General features: G+C 42.4%; 1 protein-coding gene across 2 annotated transcripts in view; it reads right to left on the bottom strand.

The window, feature by feature from the left end:
• KLHL3 (kelch like family member 3) overlaps window positions 1-21,005 on the bottom strand; it is a 111,729-nt gene extending 90,724 nt beyond the window's left edge. The window contains exons 1-2 of one of the 2 annotated variants that reach the window (XM_089909357.1): window positions 18,697-20,999; window positions 6,972-13,128 (exon numbers count right to left, since the gene is read on the bottom strand). In XM_089909357.1, coding sequence (XP_089765483.1) covers window positions 6,972-7,171 — 200 coding nt within the window. In that variant the 5' untranslated portion in view covers window positions 7,172-13,128; window positions 18,697-20,999. Of the gene's footprint in view, window positions 1-6,971; window positions 13,129-18,696 lie in introns of both variants that reach the window. The other variant, XM_089909356.1, reaches the window with a different exon arrangement.
• Between the last annotated feature and the right edge of the window lie 5,772 nt (window positions 21,006-26,777).

A 26,777-nucleotide genomic window follows, 5' to 3' on the forward strand; every position in this document is an offset into this window, starting at 1 on the left:
GGTTAAATCCAAGTTGATGCTTTTGAGGAAAGATGCAAAATGTGGTAACTTGCAAAAGAAGGAACAGACATAACAGGATTTTTTTAGGTATTTAAGAAAAAGAAAAAATGCTAATAATATAAAGTGAGGGTTCGGGGAATTCTGTGTGCATGTCTATTTCCTGAGCTCTACCTTTAAGCAGTTACTACAGTTGGCTAAAGCAGGCAGTCTTTTTCACCCAGTTTTATTGAGCTATAATTGACATATAACATTGTGTAAGTTTAAAGCGTATAATGTGATGATTTGATATATATTGTGAAATAATTACCACAATAAGGTAATACATCTATCATCTCACATAGTTACCATTTATTTTTTGTGGTGAGAACATTTAAGATGTACTCTCTTAGCAACTTTCAAGTATGCAATACAGTACTGCTAACTATAGTCACCACATCGTACATTAGATCCCCAGAACTTATTCCTCTTAAAACTGGAGGTTTGTACCCTCTGACCAACATCTCCCATTTCCCACAACCCCCAGTCCCTGACAACCACTAACCTATTCTCTTTCTGTGAGTTCGGCTTTTTTAGATTTCACATATAAATGAGATCATACAGTCTTTGTCTTTCTCTGTCTGACTTACTTCACTGAATACAATGCCCTCGAGGTTCATCCATGTTGTTGCAAATGACAGGATTTCCTCTTTTTTGTGGCTGAATAATATTCCAGTATGTATATATACCACATCTTCTTTATCCATTCATCCACTGACCAACAGTTAGGTTGTGTTCATGTCTTGGCTACTGTGAATAATGCTGCAATGAACATGGGAGTGCAAATATCTCTTCGAGATGGTGATTTCATTTCCTTCAGATATATGCCCAGACGTGTGACTGCTACATTGTATAGCAGATCAAATTTTTAAATTCGTTTATTTAATTTTTGGCTGCATTGTATCTTCACTGCTGCATGCAGGTTTTCTCTAGTTGCTGAGAGCGGGGGCTACTCTTTGTTGTGGTGTGCAGGCTTCTCAATATGGTGGCTTCTCTTGTTGCAGAGCATGGGCTCTAGGCGCACGGGCTTCAGTAGTTTTGGCACACGGGCTTCAGTAGTTGTGGCTCACAGGCTCTAGAGCGCAGGCTCAGTAGTTGTGGTACACGGGCTCAGTTGCTCCGCGGCATGTGGGATCTTCCCAGACCAGGGCTCGAACCCATGTCCCCTGCGGTAGCAGGCAGATTCTTAACCACTGCGCCACCAGGGAAGCCCACAGATCAATTTTTAATTTTTTGAGGAATCTCCATATTGTTTTCCATAGTGGCTGTACCAATTTACATTCCTACCAATAGCGCACAAGTGTTCCCTTTTCTCCACAGCCTCACAAGCGCTTGTTATCTCTTGTGTGTTTTTTTGTTTTGTTTTGTTTTATTTTGTTTTGTTTTGCAGTACGTGGGCCTCTCACTGTTGTGGCCTCTCCTGTTGCAGAGCACAGGCTCCGGACGCGCAGGCTCAGCGGCCATGGCTCATGGGCCTAGCCGCTCTGCGGCATGTGGGATCTTCCTGGACCGGGGCACGAACCCACGTCCCCTGCATCGGCAGGCAGACTCTCAACCACTGCGCCACCAGGGAAGCCCTCTTGTGTGTTTTTTATTTGTCTGTTTTTGTTTGTTTGTTTGATAATAGCCATTCTAACAGGTGTGAGGTGATACCTCATTGTGATTTTGATTTGAATTTCCCTGATGATTAGTGATGTTGATCCCCTTTCCATGCACCTGTTGGCCATTTGGGTATCTTCTTTGCAAAAATGTTTATTGAGGTTCTTTGCCCATTTTTAATCATTTTTTTCTACTGAGTTCTAAGCATTCCTTATATGTTTTGGATATTAACCCTTCATAAGATTTATGGTTTGCCAGTATTTTCTCCCTTTCATAGGTTGCCTTTTCATTTTGTTGATGATTTCCTTTACTGTGAAGGAGCTTTTCAGTTTGATGAAGTCCCACTTATTTTTTTCCCCTGTTTTCTTCCAGGAGTTTTATGGTTTCAGGTCTTAACATTTAGGTCTTTAATCCATTTTGAGTTAATTTTTGTGAGTGGTGTAAGACAGGAGTCCAAAGTCATTCTTTCACATGTGGATGTCCAGTTATCCTAACACCATTTGATGAAAGACTGTCCTTTCCCCATTAAGTATTCTTGGCTCCTCTGTCAAAGAGTAGTTGACCATATACATGTGGGTTTATTTCTGGGCTCTCAATTCTGTTCCACTGGTCTACATGTCTATACCATACTGTTCTGATTACCATAGTTTTGTCATATACAGTTGAGCCTTGAACAACATGGGGGTTAGGGGAGCAAACTCCTCCTTCCCCATGCAGTTGAAAATCCACATATAACTTTTCCATATCCACACTTCCACATCCAGGATTCAACCAACCACAGATAGTGTAGTACAGTAGCAGTTAATGAAAAAAATCCAAGTAAGTAGACCCTTGCAGTTCAAACCCATGCTGTTCAAGGGCCAACTGTAGTTTGAAATCAGAGAGTGTGATGTCTCCAAACTTTGCTCTTCTTTTACAAGATTGCTTTGGCTGTTTAGGTTCTTTTGTGGTTCCATACAGATTTTAGGATTGTTTCTTCTATTTCTGTGAAAAATGCCATTGGAATTTTTATAGGGATTGCACTGAATCTACAGATGGCTTTGGGGAGTATGGACATTTTAACAATATTAATTCTCTCAATCCATGAGTATGGGATATCTTTCCATTTATCTGTGTCTCTTTTTCAATGTCTTTCATCAATGTCTTATGGTTTTCAGTGTACAGATCTTTCACCTTCTTGGTTAAATTTATTCCTAATATTTTATTGCTTTGACACTATTGTAAATGAGATTGCTTTATTTCTTTTTCAGATAGTTTGTTATTGTATAGAAATGAAACTGACTTTTGTATGTTGATTTTGTATCCTGCAACTTTACCAAATTTGTTTTTAAGTTCTAACAGCTTTTTGGTGGAGTCTTTTAGGGTTTTTTATATATAGGATCATGTTATCTGCAAACAGAGATGATTTTACTTCTTCTTTTCTAATTTGGATGCCTTTTATTTCTTTTTCTTGCCTAACTGCTCTGGCGAGAACTTCCAGTACTATGTTCAAAAAGAATGGTGAAAGTGGGCACCCTTGTCTTTTTCCTGACCTCAGAGAAAAAGCTTTCAAACTTTCAACATTATGATGTTAGCTGTGGGTTTGTCATACAGGGCTTTTAACATGTTGAGGTATGATCCTTCTATACCCAATTTGTTGGGAGTCTTTTATTATGAAAGGATGTTGAATTTTGTCAAACAGCTTTTCTGCATCTATTGAAAGGATCTTATGATTTTTATCCTTCATTCTATGAATGTGGTGTATCACATTTATTGATTTCATTATCTTGAACCACCCCTGAATCCCAGAGATAAATCTCACTTGATCATGGTATATGATCCTTTTATCAGATCGTATTTTACCAAATCATACATATACCGTTTGCTAGTATTTTGTTGAGAATTTTTGCATCAATATTTATCAGGGATATTGGCCTACAGTTCTCTTTTCTTGTAGTGTCCTTAGCTGGCTTTGGTATCAGGGTAATGCTGGTAATGAGTTTGGGATTATTCCCTCCTCCTCAAGTTTTGGTAAGAGTATGAGAAGGACTAGTGTTAATTATTCTTTGAAAGTTTGGTAGAATTCACCAGTGAAACCATCTGGTCATGCTTTTCTTTGTGAGAGATTTTTGATTACCAATCCAATCTCCTTAATCATTACTGGTTTGTTCAGATTTTCTACTTCTTGATCCAGTCTTCATAGTTTATATGTTTCAAGGAATTTATCCATTTCTTCTAGGTTATCCAATTTGTTGGTATATAATTCTTCATAGTGGCCTCTTGTAATGATTAGTCTTTCTGTGATAACAGTTGTAACGTCTCCTTTTTCATTTATAATTGTGAGTCCTCTCTCTTTTTATCTTGGTTAGTTTAGCTAAAGATTTGTCAATTTTGTTTATCTTTTCAAAGAAACAGCTCTTAGTTTCATTGGTTTTTTTCTATTGTCTGTCTAGTCTCTATTTCATTTTATCTAATCTTTATTACTTCTTTCCTTCTGCTAAATTTGAGCTTAGATTGAACTTCTTTTTCTAATTCCTCGAGGTGTAAAGTTAGGTTGTTTATTTGGAGACCTGAAGTCTTAAATCAGACAAAGGACACAAGCCATACTCAAGGGAACTAAATGAGGAACTTCAACAGTGTCTAGGGAACACAACACAAATTCTTTAGTGACAAAAGAGAATTAGGATTGAATGTTAGCACTGCCCACTGCCTAAAACAACTATGGATGGAGCTTCTAGGAAATCTGGCAGGAAGCCTAATAAAAATTGATCAGTAAGGCTTCCCTGGTTGCACAATGGTTAAGAATCTGCCTGCCAATGCAGAGGACACGGGTTCGAGCCCTGGTCCGGGAAGATCCCACATGCCGCACAGGAACTATGCTCGTGTGCCACAACTACTGAGCCTGTGCTCTAGAGCCTGTCCTCCGCAACAAGAGAAGCCACCGCAAGGAGAAGCCCATGCACCACAACGAAGAGCAGCCCCCGCTTGCCACAACTAGAGAAAGCCTGTGCACAGCAACGAAGACCCAATGCAGCCAAAAATAAAATTAATTAATTAAAAATTTTTTGATCAGTAGGGCATAAGACAAATTTAATTTAACTTGGTTTTTAATGCCAAAGACTAGGCCTTGCAGAAAGGAGAAATGAGTAAATGAATATAGAATTTTTGTTTACAAGTAGTTTAAGCCTCTACCCAAAACACACATCTTCAGCTATATGTGCTTTTGCTCATGCCATTTTCTCTGGCTGGAAGACTTCCCCCTAACCTTACCACTTTTCATTTCTCTAACTCTTACTTGTTCTTCAGAATTTAGCTCAAGCACCTTCCCTTTTAGGAAGTGTCCTCCAAAGTTGCGGTTTGACATGCTTGCTTTCACGACACCCTTTAAGAAACTAACAATTATTGCATACCTACCACCTGGCAGGCACCTGATGCAGTTTTCCTTCATAACACCTAGTTGCACTGTAGAAAGACCATTTTCATTGACTTATTATTATTTTTTACCTTGTACCCCCACCCACGCATCCCAGAGCCTAGCCAGTATGTCTGGGCATCTTTGGTGGATAACTCAAAGCTCCTATGAAGTACAAGGTGCTAGAGACTAAAATGATTCAGAAGTTGCCCCTGCCCTCAGGGAGCGCATGAACTACAAAGAGGGTATAAACAGTTACAACTCACAATAGGATGAAATATGTGGTAAATAATGGCATGGGCACAACAGAAACATGAAAAGATGCTCAACATCACTAATTATTAGAGAAATGCAAATCAAAACTACAATGAGGCATCACCTCACACCAGTCAAAATGGCCATCATCAAATAATCTACAAATAATAAATGCTGGAGAGGGTGTGGAGAAAAGGGAACCCTCCTACACTGTTGGTGGGAATGTAAACTGGTGCAGCCACTATGGAGAACAGTATGAAATTTCCTTAAAAAAATAAAAATAGAGCTACCATATGATCCAGCAATCCCACTCCTGGGCATATATATGGAAAAGATGAAAACTCTAATTCAAAAAGATACATGCACCCCAATGTTCATTGCAGCACTATTTACAATAGCCAAGATATGGAAGCAACCTAAATGTCCATTGACAGATGAAGGGATAAAGAAGATATGGTATATATATACCATATATATATGATATAGATATAGATACATATATACACCATCGTTTTTTACATATATATATATATAACGGAATACTACTCAACCATAAAAAAGAATGAAATAATGCCATTTGCAGCAACATGGATGGACCTAGAGATTATCATACTAAGTGAAGTAAGTCAGACAGAGAAAGATAAATATCACATGATATCACTTATATGTGGACTCTAAACTAATGATCCACATGAACTTATTTACAAAAGAGAAATAGACTCACAGACATAGAAAACAAACTTATGTTTACCAAAGGGCAAAGGGTGGGGGAGAGACAAATTAGGAGTTTGGGATTAACAGATACATACTACTATATATAAAATAGATAAACAAGATTTACTGTACAGCACATGGAACTATATTCAATATCTTGTAATAATCTATAATGGAAAAGAATCTGAAAAAGAATATATATATATAACTGAATCACTTTGCTGTACACCTGAAACTATCACAACATTGTAAATCAATAATTTATTGTATTTCAATAAAAAAGATAACAAATAACGCCATGGGCAAAGGAAGCTTCTGAGCTCTCTGATAAAGAAGAGATTGTATGCACAGCCTTCGTACAGAAAAACATGTTCAGTGCCCTGAACCTGTCTTGCAAAAAAGCTCAGCAAACATGCACATTGGTCTTACAAATAGCCTGCACACCCCTCACTGTTTAGCTCAGTGAGGATGAGTGCTTCTGCATTTCATTTCTTTCTTTATAGAGTTAAACTGCATTTTAGAAGCTAGGTATTCTTCCATTCACGTGGTTGTCTTGACAAAGACAAAAGTTCAGGCCAAAGCATGAGAAAGGGAGGCCCAAAGAAAGCCTGGCATCCACAATCTTTAATCTGCAATTGTGTGTAGGTCTTGCAATCATTCTATTACTGGCCTTCATGCAGCTGGTTCAGTTGGAAATCAAGTTTATGAACAGAACTGCTGTAACCATAATGGACTTTTTTCCCCAGTGATTAAGCACTGAAACAATAGGTGTTAAATAAATACAAAGGAAAGAGAGAAATTTGAGGAAGCCATTCTGTCTCTATCAGAGTTTGAAAGGGAAAGCCAAGTGACAAGTGTGGGTGAGGAAGAGTCAGACTTCACTAGTTGGTGGTGCTCTGACCTCTGTTCTCAGTCCCTGATGACGCTCACCCAGCAAGTTCCTTCCAAAAGGGCACGAGCAAAATAGGAAAAGTACCTCCGCAGTTCATTCATAACCTTGAACGCCTTCCCCATGTGGGCAGGGTTGACAGTAATCGTCCTCTGGTTCTTTTCGTCATCCCCAGCCTGTATTGGGGGCTGGGAGCTCAGCTTGATGCTGTGAACAGGAAGGGAGTGGGAAGGGAAAGAGAGGATCACATGTTGGTAAACTCGTTCATCCAACTGCCACAAACCCATGCATTTGCCCACCCACCAGGGGCATCTCTGTCAGCCTGTTCTCTTCACCACAGACCCAGCAGGGAAGGAAATCACTGGGTCAGGAATTTCTTCAGGATCTTCCAGTGCAAAATGCACCCCTCAGAAAATGTACCCCTCAGATCCGAGCTCAGCTTCTTCCATCAAGCACAGGTGTAACTTTGTGGGAGGTCCTTATCCTCCATCTCTCCATCCCTAAAAGGGTAGGGGGTGAGGAGAGATTAAGCACTATACCACTCACTTCACAGGGATGTTGGTTCATTCAACGAACATTTAAAGGAGTTTACTATGTGCCAAGCACTGTATTTAAATTCAAGAGAAACACAACAATAAGGAAATCACAGACCTTGCTTTCACAAAGCTTAGAGTTCAGTGACAGAGAAAGCCAGGAAAACATTTCTCAGAAGCACAAAGGATAGGCAACTATCCCAGTGCTGGCAGGTTAAGGAAAAACTTACTAGAAGCTGAGGAAAAACAGAAGTCTTAAGGAAGAGCAGAAATTAGCCAGGTAAAAAGGACGATGGGAAACAGCAGAGGAAACAATATGAACAAAGACCCAGAGAAAAGGAGTCAAGTATGTTCAAAGCACTGGAAGTTCAGTAAAACTAAAGAAGAGTATCAAGAGAAAAGCCTAGAAGACTGAGCAGTCTTTTAAGTGTCATAAACAAAGCTAAGGAGTTTGGATTTCATTCTAAAACAATGAGAAGCCATCAGAGTTTTAAGCAAAGAAGTGGAGCAGGAAGTGGGTAAACACATTTGTGCTTTAGAAAGATCACATTGGCTACAGCGTGGAGAACAGTGGCACAAGAGTGAAAGCTTTGGTGAAACCATAATCCCATAGAAAGACAAGGGATTGTAACTGTTATATAAAGACTAGCTATGTGGCCTAAATGAGCAGGTGGTGACTAGCAAGAGCCACCCATAATCTCAAAGCCCTCTATACCAAAGACAAAACACTCATTCCTATGGGATGCCAGCTAGATGCCCAATCACTCCTGAGCAACAAGTCTCAACTTGATGGTGGGTGGGAAAGAAGAATCCAAAAAATGAGCAAGGAAAGGACCTTCTCCCCAAACTGGTAAAACTATTCAGCTCCAAGTCAAGTCCAGGACATTGGAGTTAGGTCTCTTTGGACCAGGTTAAGCTCTGCTTTGCTAGTAGAAAAACAGAATCTTCTCCACTTGTGTAGATTTGGGGACCCACAGTTCACTCCAACTCTAAGACACTGAGAGTAGCTTCCTTTGCCTTCCCCTAGTGGGCCTCCGTTGATGCTACCACCTAGTCTTGCAAACTGGCTCAAGATAGGCGTTGCTATGGTTAAGAAAAAGTTCCGGAGACCTGAGAGTCTCTCTCAATTTCACACTGGGATTGGTAACCACTAGAACATTCCAATATAACCAGCATGCCAGACCCACAGCTTGTCTGACCAGGACAGATGCCTCTTCTGGCTTCCTTCCCACTTTCACTTCAGCATGAAAATGTAAGCTACAGACCTCTGAACTTGGGGACTGCCTGCATTCAGGGTGCTGAGCACAGTATGACAAATATCAAGACAGATGATTAGAATCATGTGTTTAAAAGGTGAAGAAAATCTCAAAACAGAGAATGTTATCAAGGAAGGGGAGAACCCAGTAAAGATAAAAAAACTTCATATTAAAAATCCCACAAGTTGGGCTTCCCTGGTGGCGCAGTGGTTGAGAGTCCACCTGCCGATGCGGGGGACACGGGTTCGTGCCCCGGTCCGGGAAGATCCCGCATGCCGTGGAGCGGCTGGGCCCGTGAGCCATGGCTGCTGGGCCTGCGCGTCCGGAGCCTGTGCTCCGCAACGGGAGAGGCCACAACAGTGAGAGGCCCGCGTACCGCAAAAAAAAAAAAAAAAAAAAATCCCACAAGTATAATTTCTTTTGTAGTTAGTGTCCTTCCCTACTCCATGCCAGACAGATATAAATTTCTATTTTATACCAAAGGTTTAACATTTTTGCTTTTGATATTTAAGCCCTTACTTTATCTGATGTTGATTTTTATGTCACTATATTAAATGGATCTAATTTTTTCCTTTAAGTTCCATTTATTGAATACTTCTTTTTCCCACTCACCTGTTATGCCACCTTTAGTCATATATCACAGAATGTTGAACATAAAGTGTGCTAATGAATATTCCTGTCGTCTTCCTGCTTTTAAAAAAGATGTTTGTGGTGTTTCCTCACTGTGTGTTAATTTTAGGATTTCTGCAGATGGCCTTTATCAAATTAAGAAAACTCCCTTGTGTTTTATTTTTTAATCATAAAGTTAAACTGAATTTTATCAAATGTTTTTGTGAATCTAATGAGATGATCATACGCATTTTTCCCTTTAATCTTTCAATGTCGTATATGACATATATTTTCTAATACTACACTATACTTGCATTCCTGGAGTAAACTTAGAAACTGTAAAACACTGCACAAATATTCATTACAAATGTTGTCTTCAAACTGTAGAGAGACTTAAAAGACAGGAAGAGAAAATATAATCTAGTACTGATCAGGAACAACTGAAGGTTTCTGACAGAGAACTAATAAGATTAGAGCTCATAAAAGCCCAGGGGACAGAAATTATTAGTTCTATTTTACATATATGGAAGAGATGTAGACCAAACAGAGCCATTTTGGAAGCACTGACAACAACCTCCACTGTGACTAGTAACTGGGAAGCTTGCTCTCCCTTGTTGTGTTGGACTTTGCACTTTCCAGACTTCCAGAATGGTCCAGTGAGTTAAGTTTTGCCTCCTCTATGAAGCCCTTTGAATACTTCAGTCCTAAGTGATCTCTGCCTTCCCTAAACCACTGTAGTATTTCTGGCCTGTAACTCAGTTGGCACATAGGACACTGACCTGTGTTTGAGTACCTTTTCATAGCACATATTTAGCCATCCAGCCCCCTCATGCTAGATTCGACATTCCTCGTGAGCAAGGACTGTGTGTCCAAGGACTCTCATACGGCCTAGCCTTCCCAGCATAGGGCCATGCCCACAGCAGGTCTTCATTACATCGTTCTCATCAATGAACTCTGATCTGAAGACCTCTCACTGTCCCCACAGTGGTAGAGAGCACAGCAGAAAGGGATGGTCTGCCCCAACCACTGCCCCCAACCCAACAATTTAAAAAAATGAAAGTAGAGCTGGTCTTCAGAGTTAAACTACAAATCAATACACACAAACTATTAATTATAGAAGTTATACATAAAAATACATAAACTCTAAACATCAGGCCCTCTTCATGGCACGCCACCTCCCACAGCCTTTTCTCCCACCCTCCCCTCTCCTCTAAAGTCCAGAGCCATATATCCAGTGTCTGAATCGACTCCCCTACTTAGATATTCACAGTAACTTATACTCAACTTATGCTCCCCACCCTCCCTCAAGCCTACTCTTCTATCTATATTCTCGATCCCAGAGGTATAACCAACTACCCACTCACCTATCCAAGAAACTGGGATATCATCCTTGATATCTTCTTCCCTCCCTCTCTCTCTCTCACTTCACATATAACCACAAGTCCCATCGGTCCTAGGTCCTTTACTATCTCTCCACCCCATTCCCTTCTCACGGTCACTGCTACCACGACTTCAGTCCAGGCCATCAAGATCTCTCACCTGGGCTACTACAGTAACTTCCTCACAGACTCCAGAATGATCTTTACAGAATGTCATTGTGCGCATGGCACATTCTATGTGAAACCTCTCACTGGTTCTTCACTGCATCCAGAATAAGCCTCAGAGACCCATCCTGGCCCTCCATAATCTCATCGTTGTCCTGAAGACTTCTTGTTACTGAGGTACTAAAATACTCACAATTGCCTTAATAAACCAGGCTCTTTTGCCCTATCCCCACCCACTGTCCCCTATGTCTAGCTCATTCCCACCAGCACTTCAGACTTCTTGCTGAAGGCCTTCTCTATCATCCTCCACTACCCTGGACTAACTTCCCCTCTTCTGTGTTCCCGCAGTACTCTGTACTTCCCTCTGTATTATACTGTAGTGACCTCTTACTTCTCTGTCTCCTCTTACTTCTTCTCTCCCCCACAGAGTGTGTGCTGGTAAATGTGTAACAGCTGGTTACAAAGAAGGGAGCCCTGATTTGTAACATTTGCCAATTTCCTTGGTGTAAGTACCTCCACCATGGCAGATTTCAAGCCACCAATGGGACCTCACTGAACACATGGAGTTGGGAAGAGATGTGCATTATACCACCATATAGTACTTCCACTACACAAGTATAATAGACATAATCTAAAGGGCATAGATATTAGCAAAATAATTAGAAAGTGATGAGTCTGTACTACACTTGTTTTTAATATAATTTATTAGTAAGTTACATAATTTAATTTTTAATAAGGGCTGTATTTAATAACTGACTCACAAAATTCTTAAAAATTTAACAAGCAGCTCCGGCAAGTGGGTGAGTGCTGGCTCTTGCACACCACTGCCCACCCTAGATTTTGAGCTCCATGAGAACCAGGATGGTGCCTTATTTCCCTCTATAGTCTTAGCCTCTGGCACATGACAAGTGCTCAATAAATGATTACTGAGTAACTGAATGGATGGATAAGTAAATGAGGTATAACAGTCAATTATTCCATCTTTCCTCACGTCCCCTCATTAAAATAATTATAGCTTTATCGCTCTCAACTTCCCCCACCCTCCTCCCCATAGGAGGTACTGGGGGGAGGGGAGGGGCATTCTTAGCCAGTCTAGTCCCCTGCATTGGTGATACAGTATCAGGAGGATGTGGAGGAGGGTGGAGAAGAGAAAGCCAGACTCAACTAGAGTAGAAGGAAGAAAGCAAGAAGGGTTGCCGCTTACTGTGTCAGTTCTCAGGCTCTTTCCATCACTAAGGAAAATCCAGGCAATAAATGGAAAGGAAAGGACAGTAGAAGCCATGTCAGCAAAGCAGGAGACATAAAAACCTCTGAGCATCCAATTGTGCAGAAGTGTTTGGGGGATGTGCCAAACGAGGAGCTCCAGAGCATCCAGGGTGTGAGAGAATGGGGAGGAGAGGAAATGGGAGTCTAAGAAACGCTGCTGAGGGTTAAAGACAGCATCCCCACTACAAGTCTTCAAGAGATGCAAATAAAGTTCAGGCAGCGTGGGCCACACACACAGAGCCCAAGCACTTTATGGTCAGGCTATAGATGAGACAGAATAAAGAGAGTCAAAGTCACCTAAAGAGGGCAGCACAACTCTAAGTCAGAGTTAAGACTGCCGAATGCATTAAAATCCCTCAACAAAAATGTCCTTTAGAAAGGGAAATTGAAAAAAAAGAATCAGACTGAGAAAGCCCTTGGTCCAGCTCATCCAACACTATCTATGAAAGACATGATTTAATCATCAGACAATCATTTGGTTCAGCCTCAGGTCAGATCCCTGTTGTGGAACTTGAAACCTATAAACACTCAAATGCCCTAACTCAGTCCCCAGCTCGCAATGGAGCCTCTTGATGAAGTTGGCCTCCCTCATGGTTCTCCTTCAGGAAGCAAGAAAGTGGTAGCAGGCTCTCAGGAACATTGTGCCAGTAATACTGTTCATCACAAATTAATAAAGTGACACTCTGACTGCTGTACCTCAGTCATGATGAGTTCATCAGCATGACTCCACTTCTCCAAGTCTGGGCAGCAAAGGAAACTGACAAGAGAGGATTTCAGAACCTACCAGGCTCTGGGCAAACTGCAGATCTAGCTTATTTCTCAATCCTAAAGTTCAAGGCCAAAATGACCAAATTTAGATTTCTGCATCTGGATGAATGAAGGACCTGGCACTTGAAGATACCCAGGCTGCAGGATTCAGGGTGTGATGGTGCAGTCCTGTCATCAAGAAACACCCCCTACACACAGGCTGCTACAGAGCTCCATATTCTCCTGCACTTTCACAGTGCCACCTCAGTTCACAGCATCAGCTGATTCCCTGCAACGGGACACATGGACACAGAGAAGATACGTATCAGTAAGCTGCAGCTCCTGGGTAACAGTAACAGTTAACATTTACTGAAGGCTTACTTTACCTCTACCATCTCATTTTCTCTTCAGAACAACCCTATGAGGTATTATCTCCCGAGGCACTGAGATAAAACTTGTCCAAAAGTCCCACAGAACTACTAAGTAGAGAACTGACACTCAAACCCAGGTCTGACTCCAGGGCCTATGCTCTTAATAGCAATGTCCACTGACTTGGGATAATGTCCACAGCCCATCGGCCAATGGGAGCTCAATCCTTATGATCTACTCTCTGAGGTTCTTCATGGTATGGCCAAACCAGGCTAAATGAAAAAGACTGAATCTCCTAGGACCTGTGACATAGCACTGTTTCACTCCACTGATTGTGGGGAACTGCATTACGTACGGGAGTTGATATTATTAATTATACGGAACTTAGAATTTCCACACAAGCCCGTCATGATGCATCAAAGCTGGCCAGCAGCTGCTGCCATTCTTATAATGTGCTCCTTCATAAACAAGCTCAAGAACAGGTATGTTACTAATCACATTCCTAAGAGTCCAATTCACAGATAGCTTCCTTCAAAACCAAGGGGGAAATCTCTTAAGCGGGCTGCATAAAAAATGTAAAACGTAAGAGAAACGCTTGAGTTCGGACAGATAGAATGAGACAAGGAGAGAGAAAGGCTAAAAGAAAACACAGCCTCATTATGTGGCATTTTTGGAAGCTAAGCTTCTATTTGGTTTGACTAGGAGAGCAGAGCTCTTCCATGTGTGTGGTTTTGATAGAGGCTACAACAGACTTTCACAAGTTAAAAAGAAAAGTCCAGGAAAGTTGGGCCGAGAGTCTGAAAATCCTTTTAAATTATAAAAAGTTACAGATTTCTAACTTGACAACCATTGAACTTATTTGATAGGGAAAAAAATATCTAAGAACAAAACATGTTCAAGTTATTTTTTACATAGTGCATTAATGCTTTTTTAAGTCTAACCTAGTTTTAGGGTTTATCCAGAATTTGAAAAAAATTAGGTCATTCTACAATGGCAAATTTCATCAAATAAAACACTTGCTTTAGAAAACTTACCCCAAAATATTCTTGTCTGGATGTGTCTTAACAATCTAAAACGTAGCAAGAAGCAGAAGCCTAAAAACCCAAATCTGGGTGTGGGGAAATCAAGAGGTTTCTTTCAACTGACTTTGTTTTCTTGCAGTTGAAAACCTTGCTTCACCAAAAGGTATTTCCAAAATGGAAAATTTGGTTTCATTTATCATGGTTGAAATGCACATATGCTTCAGGAAGCAGTGATGCCGAAAAATTTCTACAGAAGTTTCCACCCATGCCTTCTAGGGGTGGGAGAGGGCTGAGAGGAAAAGAGAAAGGCTAGGACACTGAACATTTGCTCTTCCCTAGGTCTTGCCAGTGTTACACCTGGCACTGCAAAACTCAGCATTTGGAGAGCATTGGCTGTGTATGTCATGTTCTTTCAAAAAATATGCTCTATCTGTTCCTGATCAAGAATGGAAAGATAAGTTCTTGGAGTTCCAGGAGCAGGCTCTCCTCCATAAGGATGAGCCATTCTCCCTCTGAGGACTGCTCACACAAGTTCACAGCACACTGCTGGGCGCACAATGCCCCTCACAATCTCGGGCATCCCGATGCTTCTGATGAAGAAAACCACCACAATTTTAAGAAAAATGGACAACCAACTTCCCCTTTTTGTGATGTTTCTTCCAAAAGTTGTGGTTCTCTGCAATTCTTGTGGATATGCCAGAGACTTTGCCTGTAAATTTTTGTAACTGGGGTAAAATATATGTAACTTGAAATTTACCATTTTAACCATCTTTAAGAGTGTAATTCAGAGGCTTTATGTACATTTATGTTCTTGTGCAACCATGCATTTCCAGAACTTTTTCATTTCCCCAAGTTGAAACTCCATGCCTATTAAGCAATAACTCCCCATTTTTCTCTCTCCCCAGCCCCTGGCAACCACCATTCTACTTTCTGCCTCTATGAATTTGACCATTCTAGGTACCTCATATAAGTTGGGAATTTATTGTAATCCATCCAAAAGGCTGATTTCCAGAACTTACGTCCCAGTAGCCAGAGCTACTGTCATTTTCAATGTCTATCTGCTCTATACACACACACACACACAATTTATCACTGTAGTGGCTGAGAGCTGGAGACCCTTTTCCTATGCAAAACAGAAGACAAAGTCATCTTCCTCTGACTGATCAAGGCACAATGATTCTTCACAGAGGGAGATGGGAAACTTGGCATCAGAAGGTCCTGTAGAGAGCTAGAGTGCTTAGGGGATACTGCAAAGGTGAGTGTAAATTCAGTTTCTTCTTAAGATTTTGGCCTGAACAAAGGAGTATCCAGTTCATGGTTCCAAACCACTAAAGCATCCAGATGCCTCAGGGTGTCTATAAAAAGGAGGACAAAGGTAGGTGCTGGTGAATCCTACAAGAGGAAGTGCCACGCCCTTGTGTGGTATCTTACTGTGAGGAGACAAGTTTAGGTGGATGGGAGATGATGACCTGATAAGATCTCTCTAATTTTCTCATGGGAACGGTCCCACAAAATCTTCTTTGGATTATGAATATAGGAAGGCCCTAAAATAAGCCCTGGGTACTATCCAAGCACAAACCATGGAGTACAACAGGGCAATAGATGAACACCAACAATAACAGCAACTACCATTTACTGAGTACTCACGCTGTGCCTGAAAAACTTACTAAATTGCCTCCTTTGATCTTCACAACAACTCTATGAGATATGGAAACTGTCCCTCTACACTGAAAAGAAAAATTAATGCTGAAAAAATGTGACACACTCAAGGTCATACAGTTTATGAAATAGATTTACTGCAAGCTCTGTGTTACCCCAAAGCCCATGATTTTCGTACCCTTATGACAAAGAAAGAAAATTGTTCATTAGAAATCTCTAGGCTGAACATTTTTAATGCTTAAAAACAGCCCCAATTAAGCTTCAGCGGGTTCAGTGTGGAAGAACCAGACTCAGGATCCCTCCAGTCCCCAGAGGTCTGACATGTGATCCTGAGGCCAGTCACTCAGCTTCTCTGGCCCTGAGTTTCCCAGGGAACTTGTGAAACAAGGCTACTTCCCCCTCTTCTGCCCCCACCTCAAAGCATTCCATGGGGTCAATTACCCGTGCTGAGATAATAAGGCTGATATCCAAGGATGAACCTATTGGCCAAAGGTTTCAATCACCTCTCTCATGAGCTTCCTTTTTAGTTATCAGAGCTTCCCACAAAAGTTATCAGCTAATCAGCAAATAATTATCTAACGCCTACTATGTGTGCAGCCACACAGTACTTAATGTGGAGTATTCAGAGATATAGGCAGCATCCTTGCCCTTGAGGACCTATCTCCCAGTTTGGGGACTTATAGGAAACAAAAGCACAGAAACATCTTGTGGGTGGGCCTATTATTCAGTACCCAACTATGGAATTGGAATTAGGAAGAACATCTGCCAGAACCAGAAAAGCTTAGGTTTCCAAGACAAAGTGGAATTTTAAAACAGCCTTGATAGATGAATAACTTTTGGAAAAGTAGAAGCAAAAGGCATTCCAGGCAAAAACAAACTCTGGAAGCTAAGGATCTGAGACTGGATGGAGTACTGTACAGGATGGGTGATCACAAAAGAGACCCACAGATCTCTTGGTAGCGGTATATGGGTGAGCACTGGGAATGGAGACTGGAGCCAGATTTCACAAGACTTGAATGCCTGGCAGGGTAAGCTGGTCTTGGAGTGGGAACAAAAGGTAGTGAGCTTGGTGACCTGGTGAACACTGGAAGCTGCAAGGTTTAGATTTCTCTGCCTTTGATAGGAAAAACTAAAAGAACATGTGTGAAAACTAGGTGTTGTAATGCCAAAGACATCAGCCATCCCAGTTGAGAGGCACCAGAGTGTTGAAGAACAAGAGAGCTCCTGGGGGCAAGGACTCATTACATTTCTGAACACAAAACTGAGAACACAATAAGTACCCCAAAATGCTTGGGAAGCAGTACTTTGATCTGCTGCTGCTAGTTTGAAATGGACCTTTCAGCCCCAATATGTAAGCAAATCAAGAATCTCTAAACCTCCATTCACATCACTGCTGCCCTCTGTTGGCTACCAGACCAATAAGAGAAGGTGGGGACACTGCGCACCTCTGTCCCAAGGAAGCAGGCTTTCAGATGCTCTGTCGGCCAGTGGCCACACAGAGTCCAACACTAAGGTCCTGTTGCAAAGGGCACTCAAGGAGAGGCTGTACCAGCACCACACTCAGTCTAAAATGTCCCAATCTCTTCCTGGGAGTCACATCAAGAAACACAATCCCTGGGGGCCTCTTCAGACAAGAGGACACCAAACAATCATGCCAGTTCTAATGGGGTCTAGAGATGTTTAATGACATCATTCTGCCCCATGAGATGGGGCAAGATTTGGGACAATCCATGCAAAAGAAAGTGTACTGAGGTGCTCTCCAGTGTTGACTTAGTGGAACCTGTTATCATTTAACCAGCTGGTTACCATCTGAATCAAACTGGCAACTCAGAGCAGCAGCCCTCCCTCCTCGGCTGTCCACTGCCATGGCCTCACCACTCTTGCAGTCTTCTCACCTCAAGGAAAATGGCAAGCCTTGTTCTCTACCAGCCGCAGACCCACAGAATGAAGAGGGGACGTTTTAGCACACAGAGGAATGACCCGCCCCTGCACCACACTGAGCACCTTCACGATGAAAGAATCAGATCCTCAGATAACAGCTTAAAATTTATTAAAATGCATGTGCCTGCCAGGAAACAATCCCTCGCTAGTTAGAGCCAGCTCAACACAAATACTTAAATTCCCATCTGTTAACTTCTATTTCATAAAGAAACCCCTGACAGAAGGAGCAAGAGTTTCTCTAAAGAATATAACTTCCAGTATAATTTGTAAACTTTTCAATGCAAATGGAAGTCAGTTCAGAGCAAGTGTCACCTGAATGGATTTCTCTCCTTCTCACTTGAACTTGTGTGTGTATACAGGTACACACACACACACACTGTAAGGAAAGACATCAGCTTGGCATGCGTGTTGACAACTTGAGCACTTCAGAGTGAAAATGCAAGCACTCTATGTCAGGCCAGACCTGCTATGATACCAAAAACCCCCCACCCAAGAAAAACCACCCCGGGAAGGCAGCCAGGAAAGGGAAACGCCTCCTTGAAACAGCCTGATTCAGCCCATGCTGAAACTATTCCCGAACACCAGCCAGGAAGTCCCTTCTTTCAGGGTGCTCCGCTGCCCAGCAAACCCAGACCCGCCTCTGTGGAAGCCAGATCTCTGGGGAAAGGGGCTTTCCTGCTCTGACTCTGCTGCCCGCTGGGATCCATCAGTGACCAGGTCTTCCAACCCTGTCTAACCAATGCCAACGCAAAGCTGGTGGCTGCACCGCGAGCGCACACACACACACACACACACACACACACGTACACACTCAGGCGCGCGCACGCCCGCGCGTGCGTGCACGCACACACTTATACATAACATACCTTTCACCGTCCATTGTGTGAGGCCCAGCCAGGGTGGCAGCCGCTGAGCTGTGCATGCACTGGAGGATCCTAGCCCTGTTCTCGTTTCTCCCAGCCAACCAGCGGGAGATCTGATCAGCAACAGTGATTCAGCATGGCTGCAAATGAAGCCTCCTCCCCTCTTGATCCTCCTTCCTCTGACTTACTCGCGGCAGCTTCTACCGCAGAAGCAGCAGCAGCAGAAAATGTCTTACCCAGAGCTCCCTGCAGCCCTTTCAGCTGCTAAAAGCAGCAACCCACTTGCTCCCCCTCCCCCACAGGCTTGCTGCTCCTCCGTCTCCTAGGAACAGCGCAGCGCCAGCAACCCAAGTACAGTGCCACCTTTCCAGCCGCTTCCACATCTGCCCAGGCATCCCCAGCCCAGGCGACTAGCCCACCCCAGTGCCTCCTGCCTCCTCTGCCTAGACTGGAAAGACTCAGGCAGTTCCTCACTAGCCCAAGAAATACGGGCCCCCACCTCCTCCCCTGCCCCCATAGACTACGACTTCGTCAGCCTGGTCAGATTGCTGGAATGAGGAGGCCCCTCTGTGGCTTACAGTGGACTTTATCCACCTGGGGAAATTGACTTGTAGGTCACATCTCATTTTCCAATTCCTCCTCCCAAAATCTACAGCAGCTCTGAGAGTCTGATGGATGGAGAGAAGTTAGGGCAAAAGAGCCTGATAGAACTGAGAAGAACGCAGAGAGAAATTAGAAAAAGGGAACTGAAACAAATACTATTTTACTACAAGAGGCTAAACTCCAGTAAAACCACCACAATGGTACCACGTACATTTATTTCCCCAGGCCATACCAAAAGACCACAAGTTCTATAGCACAGCCCTAAAATACCTTCTTAAAGTCTGTCGTGTTGAAATTTAACTTAAGCTGTGGCTCCAACCAGTAAGTCTCCCACTGAATCCCTATCTGCAGCCAAAGATCTCTCGCACCCTGTAATCTCTAGTTGCTGAGCCTCAATTTTGGCCCACCTAATGCAAACACATAATCCTGGGGCACGCTGGAGGCCAGTCTGTACCTCATAGCCACAGTCAAGGGACACAGAGGAAATGGGGGCAATCAGCCACTGGTGTTTGGTTAGCCACAAAAATGGGTTAAGAAGTTTCCTTGATGCCTCAGAAAAATCATACATGAGCATCTATATTCTGGGAATTCTCTGGGTCACATCTGTGCTTTTCAGGACCCGTACTGCCACTAGCTGGTTGAGCGACTTTCAGTAAGTCTTTTCTCCACTCTGGATCTCAGCCCCTCATCCATAACATAGGGTCAGACTCTAGAGTCCCTTTTGGCTCTAAAATCACATGATGCTAAAAATGTCTTAAATGTTCCATTTTTCTCATTAGAGTAATCTGTAAGATTGTTTAAGAAGAAAGTTTTACTGGACTCCAATGTTTTGAGAGGGCTTCAGGGAGGATAACGTGATGTATGTGAAAGTATGTGGGATGCTTAGTAAACCTATTATAGTTATAATTTTGACCTGATAAATGTCTTCACTGCCAGAAAGCCCTGAAACCAGGGAGGGAGGCTGGACACTGAGGTAACAGAAACTAAGAGTAACTTAAACTTTATACAGCCTCTGGAACTCAAAGTGGCTAATGTGTTACTCTTAAAAATAACCCCCTGCCCTTGACACCGCAATGTCCTCTTAGATGAGGCCATTAGGCCACTACCCAAACTCATTCTTTCTCAAGTGAGAAGAGGCTCGGGTGATTTTATTTACAACCTACAGCCCTGTATCACAACTTCTTCCTTTCGCAACAATACCCCTCCTATCTTTCTCCCTCTGCCCCTGCCTCTTCTAATCAGCTTTGTGGCGCTGCTCCAGATATTTCCTCTTGAGGTGAATCACAGGGACCAGAAGCTGAACATCACAAATAAGGAAACTGAATCCCAGAATCCGTGCCAGAGTGCAGACATCCACCAGGAAGACGAGTGGGTGATTCATAAAAGGGACATGAGAATGAGTCTCTCACAACTTCATACCCTCTTTCACAACTTCACCATATAGGAAAGGACGGGGGGAGACTCCCCTGGTGTCCAGTGGTAAAGAATCCGCCTTCCAATGCAGGGGATGCAGGTTCAATCCCTAGCCAGGGAACTAAGATCCCACATGCTGCAGGGCAACTAAGCCCACATGCCACAACTACTGAGCTTGCGCGCCTCAACGAGAGAGCCCACGTGCCCTGGAGCCTGCGCGCCACAGCTGGAGAGAGAAAACCCTCACACCACAACTAGAGAGAAGCCTGTGTGCACCACAACTAGAGAGACAACCAAGCAGACCACGGGCTATAAGGAAAAAAGATCCCACATGCCTCAATAAAGACCCCATGTGCGGCAACTAAGACCCGACGCAGCCAATAAATAAATAAATAAATAAAACAAATAAATATTTTTTAAATAAATAAATAATCCTGTTTATTAAAAAAAAAAAAAAAAAGGGAGAACTGTCACATCTAACAAACCAGAGAGAAAATTTTTAAAGATCAGAAAATACTGAAAGGCTGAGCCTATTCAGGTTTTAACATACAACTATTGAGAGCCAGTATAAAATTTTTACACAATTTCCTTTGCAACCTACTTTTGCCAAGCTAAACAACATCACTACAACGTATGTGTTGAAACCATAGTGCTACCACCTGCTCACTTTATTCCCCATTCTATCCATGAGAAGTAAGCTGAACAGAGACTACCTAGAGAAGGACATTGAGAAAAGAAAGGCAAAACCAGGGTCAGAGCTGAACCAAGAATCAAAGCCTCCAGACTCCTGGCACAAAGTTGCCACCTAAATCTTCTCTACTATCAGAGCTACACTTTACACTTTCTACATTATTATCCAAGTGTTCTCTGGGCCACAGCCTGAACCTGCTTGCTCTAGGCTAACTTTCCTAACTGGACTTCAGATTAAGGAGAGTCACTATTGGATTCTTGCAGTAGAGGAAAGTCAGAGGAACCAAAGTAATCTCTACCTGGAGGAAGAGGTCCCATCGTTGAATTCCCAGATGTAATGTCTCACCTCCTTGCTAGCCCTCCTCCCCATACCCAAAGCTTCTCCCACAGCTTACCAATAGTACCCACCTCTCCATCCCAGAGCAATTTACCCAGCCATGTACACCAACTTTGTTCAGCATCCTCCAGCTCTATGTGGCTGAGGAAGAAGCCATGTGAGGAGAAAAAACTTTTAAGTGGGTTTGGTCTAGAGAGTTCTCTTCTCCACACCCCATCTCTCTACAAGGAGCCTGTACAGCACAGCTTATCTGGAGGTAGCAAGGCCCATCATTCTTCCAAGTGTCTTTTTCTTCTTTTCTTGCTTTTATCCTGCTTCTCCAGAGCCTCAGTTCCTCACATGTGCAGGCACCATAACACATACAGTAGCCCCACACCTGCATCAGAACCATCTGCCCAGCGGGTTAAAATTGTAGGCATCAAAGGATCAAAAGATGCAAGGAAACTTTTCAGGGTTATGGAAGTGTTCCATATCTTGACTGTGATGATACTTACACAATTGTATACAACTACTACATTTTATCAAACTAGACACTTAAGTGGGTGAATTTTATTTTACGCAAATTATACCTCAATAAATCTGGGAGAAAGAAAATACTACAGTACCAGGCTCTACCACACACCTACAGAATTGGGGCCCAAGGAGCAGGAATTTTAGTGAACTTCATAGGTGACTCTAATACACAGCTAAATGGAAAGACCACAAAGAAAAGAGCTCAGACCAATAGAATCAGACAGACCAGGGTCTGAATATACTTACCAGAAACATGACCCTTAGCAATGTACTTTACAAGTCTCAATTTCCTCATCTGTAAAAAGAAGATAATAATAGTACCTACCTCACAGTGTTGTTAGGTTTCAAGACTATAAAGCACTTAGCAGAGAGCCTGGCCTGTAATAGGCACTGAGTAACCATTAGCAGCTATTATTTGCATTGCCTATGCCAATGCTACCAAACTATAGCTCTGTGAGTCCTTAGTTTTGAGGTCAAGAAGAAAGTCAACCAGGGTAACTTGTGCCAGGAAGCCCAGCCCTGGGCCTCTCCTAGAGCCATTCAGTGGTCACTATTACCAACAGCTCACCAAGAGCCAGGCAAGACCAAAGCTAAATCAAGACCCACCCACACCTGTATCACCAAAACTTTCCCTCAGATTCTGGACCACTTGATGAGAGTAGACTCCCCCTGTAGCTGCTTAGCACGCCCCCAGCACAGGAAGCCAGGCAGAAAATGAAAAGGAATTTGAGGTCCAAAAAAGTCAAAAGGTAAAGAGAACAGCATATTATCCAGAGAGATGCTTGGCTTCCCTCAGGACTCCTCCTGTGAAGTAGAAGAACCCATGCCCTGAACATATTCAAGACAATAATTACCCGTGGCATCTGTGTTGAACTTTAAAGCTCACAAAGTTCTTCATGTCCCTCATCTCCTTGGACTTAAGATAACATCCCCCGAATAGTAATAACAGCTCCCATCCCTTAACATTTTACTCTGGGCCGGACTCTGTACTCAAGACTTTACATATACCCCTCTCATTTAATCCTCACAACAACCCTGTGAGAAGGGACTATTATCCCTATTTTAAATGTGAGGTGTACAGAAATGAAACAGATTTTTGTATATTGACTTTTTATCCTAAAACTTCACCGAATTTTATTAGTTGTGACAATTTTTTGATAGAGTCTTTAGGGTTTTCTATATAAAATATCATGTCATCTGCAAATAATGATAGTTTTAATTCTTCCTTTCCAATTTGGATGCTTTTTACTTTTTTCTTGCCTAATTGCTTTGGCTAAGACTTCCAATACTATGTTGAATAAAAGTGGTGAGAGTGGGCATCCTTGTCTCGTTCCTGATCTTAGAGGAAAAACTTCCAGCTTTTCACCTTTGAATATGAAAATATATGGCCTTTATTATATTGAGGTACGTTCTCTCTATACCCACTCTGTTAAAACTTATTATCATAAATGGATACTGAATTTTGTCAAATGCTTTTTCTGCTTCTATTGAAATGATCATATGATTTTTATCCTTCATGTTGTTAATGTGGTGTTCCACAATGATTGATTTGAAGATGTTGAACCATCCTTGCAATCCTGGAATAAATCCCACTTGATTATGGTGCATGATCCTTTAAATATATTGCTGCATTCAATGTGTTATTATTTTGTTGAGAATTTTTACATCTATGTTCATCAGGAATATTGGCCTATAATATTTTTCTTGTGGTGTCCTTGTCTGGTTTTGGTAAGAGGTTAACGCTGGCCTCCTAAAATGAGTTTAGTAGAGTTCCCTCCTCTGTTAGAATTAATAAATTCAGTAAAGTTGCAGGATACAAAATCGGTACACAAAACTCTATTGCATTTCTATACACTAATAACGAAGTATCAGAAAGAGAAATATGGAAAAATACCACATTTACAGTTGCATCCAAAAAAACCCAAAATACCTAGGAATGAATTTAACCAAGGAGGTGAAAGACCTGTATATTGAAAACTACAAGACATTAATGAAAAAAATTGGAGAAGACACAAATGAATGGAAAGATATTCCATGCTCGTAGACTGGAAGAATCAATATTGTTAAAATGTTCATACTACCCAAAGTAATCCACAGATTTTATGCACTCTCTATCAAAATTTCAATGGCATTTTTTACAGAAATAGAACAAATTATCCTAATATTTGAAATAGAACAAATTATCCTAAAATTTGTATGGAACTGCAAAAAATCCCCAAATATCCAAAGCTATCTTGAGAAGGAAGAACAAAGCCAAGCCATCACACTCCTTGATTTCAAACTATATTACAAAGCTATACTAATTAAAACAGTATGGGGCTTCCCTGGTGGCGCAGTGGTTGAGAGTCCACCTGCCGACACAGGGGACACGGGTTCGTGCCCCAGTCTGGGAAGATCCCACATGCCACGGAGTGGCTGGGCCCGTGAGCCATGGCCACTGAGCCTGCGCATCCAGAGCCTGTGCTCCGCAATGGGAGAGGCCATAACAGTGAGAGGCCCGCGTACTGAAAAAAAAAAAGATAGGCAGAACATATGAATAGATGTTTTTCCAAAGAAAACATACAGATGACCAACAGGCACATGAAAAGATGCTCAACATCATGGAAATCATGCATCATCGTGAAAATGCAAATCAAAGCCACAATGAGATACCACCTCACACCGATCAGAAAAGCTATATCAAAAAGATAAGAATGGTACTGATGAACCTAGTTGCAGGGCAGGAATAAAGAGGTAGACATAGAAAATGGACTTGAGGACATGGGGTAGGAAGGCGAAGGGTGAAGTGAGAGTAGCATTGACATATATACACTACCGAGTGTAAAACAGTTGGCTGGTGGGAAGCAGCAGCATAGCACAGGAAGATCGGCTCAGTGCTTTGCGATGACCTAGAGGGGTGGGATAGGGAGGGTGGGAGGGAGGCTCAACAGGGCGGGGATATGGGGACATGTGTATGCATATGGCTGATTTGCTTTGTTGTGCAACATCAACTAATACAGTATTGTGAAGCAATTATATAATAAAGATCTATTAAAAATTTTTTTTAAAAAGATAAGAAGCAAGTGTTGGTGAGGAGATGGAAAAAAGGGAACACTTGTACACTGATGGTGGGAATTTAAACTGGTGCAGCCAATATGGAAAACAGTATGGAGGTTTATCAAAAAATTAAAAATGGAACTACCACATGCTCCAGTAATTCCACTTCTGGGTATATATCTGAAGAAAATGAGGGATTTCCCTGGTGGCGCAGTGGTTAAGAATCCGCCTGCCAATGCAGGGGACACGGGTTCGAACCCTGGTCTGGGAAGATCCCACATGCCGCAGAGCAACTAAGTCCGTGCGCCACAACTACTGAGACTGCGCTCTAGACCCCACGAGCCACAACTACTGAGCCCACGTGTCACAACCACTGAAGCCCGCGCGCCTAGAGACCGTGCTCCACAACAAGAGAAGCCACCGCATGAGAAGCGCACACACCTCAATGAAGAGTAGCCCCTGCTCGCCGCAACCAGAGAAAGCAACGAAGACCCAGCGCAACCAAAAATAAATAAAATTGATTCTTTAAAAAAAAAACAAAACGAAAACACTAACTCAAAAAGATGTATGTACCCCCATGATCATTGCAGCATTATTTACAATAGCCCAGATATGGAAACAACTTAAGTGTCCATCTATGGATGAATGGATAGATGATACACACACACACACACACACACACACATATACACACCCAGAGCGATATTATATAACCATAAAGAACATTAAAATGCTGCCATTTGTGACAACATGGATGGACATCAAGGGCATTATGCTAAGTGTAATAAGTTAGAGAAAGACAAATACTGTATGATCTCTCATATGTGGAATCTAGAAAATTTTTTTAATTAAAAAAAAATCTCACAGATACAGAAAAGAGATTGGGGGCTTCCCTGGTAGTGCAGTGGTTGAGAGTCCGCCTGCCGCTGCAGGGGACACGGGTTTGTGCCCCGGTCCGGGAAGATCCCACATGCCGCGGAGTGGCTGGGCCCGTGAGCCACGGCCACTGAGCCTGAGCGTCCGGAGCCTGTGCTCCGCAACGGGAGAGGTCACAACAGTGAGAGGCCCGCGTACTGCAAAAAAAAAAAAAAAGAGATAGAGGCAGGGGGTTGGGGGAGGGAGAAATGGCTGAAGGGGGTCAAAAGGTAAAAAGAAAAATGTTTTTCTTTTCAAAAGTAATGCAGTAAATATAAGCTCGACTGGAACATAAATAAACAAATAAATGTGAGGAAACTGAGGTTCTGAGACTTATAAGGACTTGACCACAGCCCTATAGGTTTGAGCCCAGGTCTCCCTGACCTCAGAGACCATTACTAACTACTGTGCTTGGCAGGCACTACCCCTATCTTACTACCTTCATTTTAGAGAAAAGCCAGCTGAGGCTGAGAGAGAGAAAGCAACTGGCTCAAGATCACTCAGTGAGTTGGTGGCCAAGTGGGGCGTGGGACGAAATCCTCAGATGCCTGGCCTGATGCCCTCTCCACCTCATCTG

This window comes from Delphinapterus leucas, chromosome 3, assembly GCF_059928025.1.
Source record: "Delphinapterus leucas isolate spDelLeu-1000000601 "Yukka" chromosome 3, BTC_Dleu_Yukka2, whole genome shotgun sequence".
NCBI classification, from domain to species: Eukaryota; Metazoa; Chordata; class Mammalia; order Artiodactyla; family Monodontidae; genus Delphinapterus; species Delphinapterus leucas.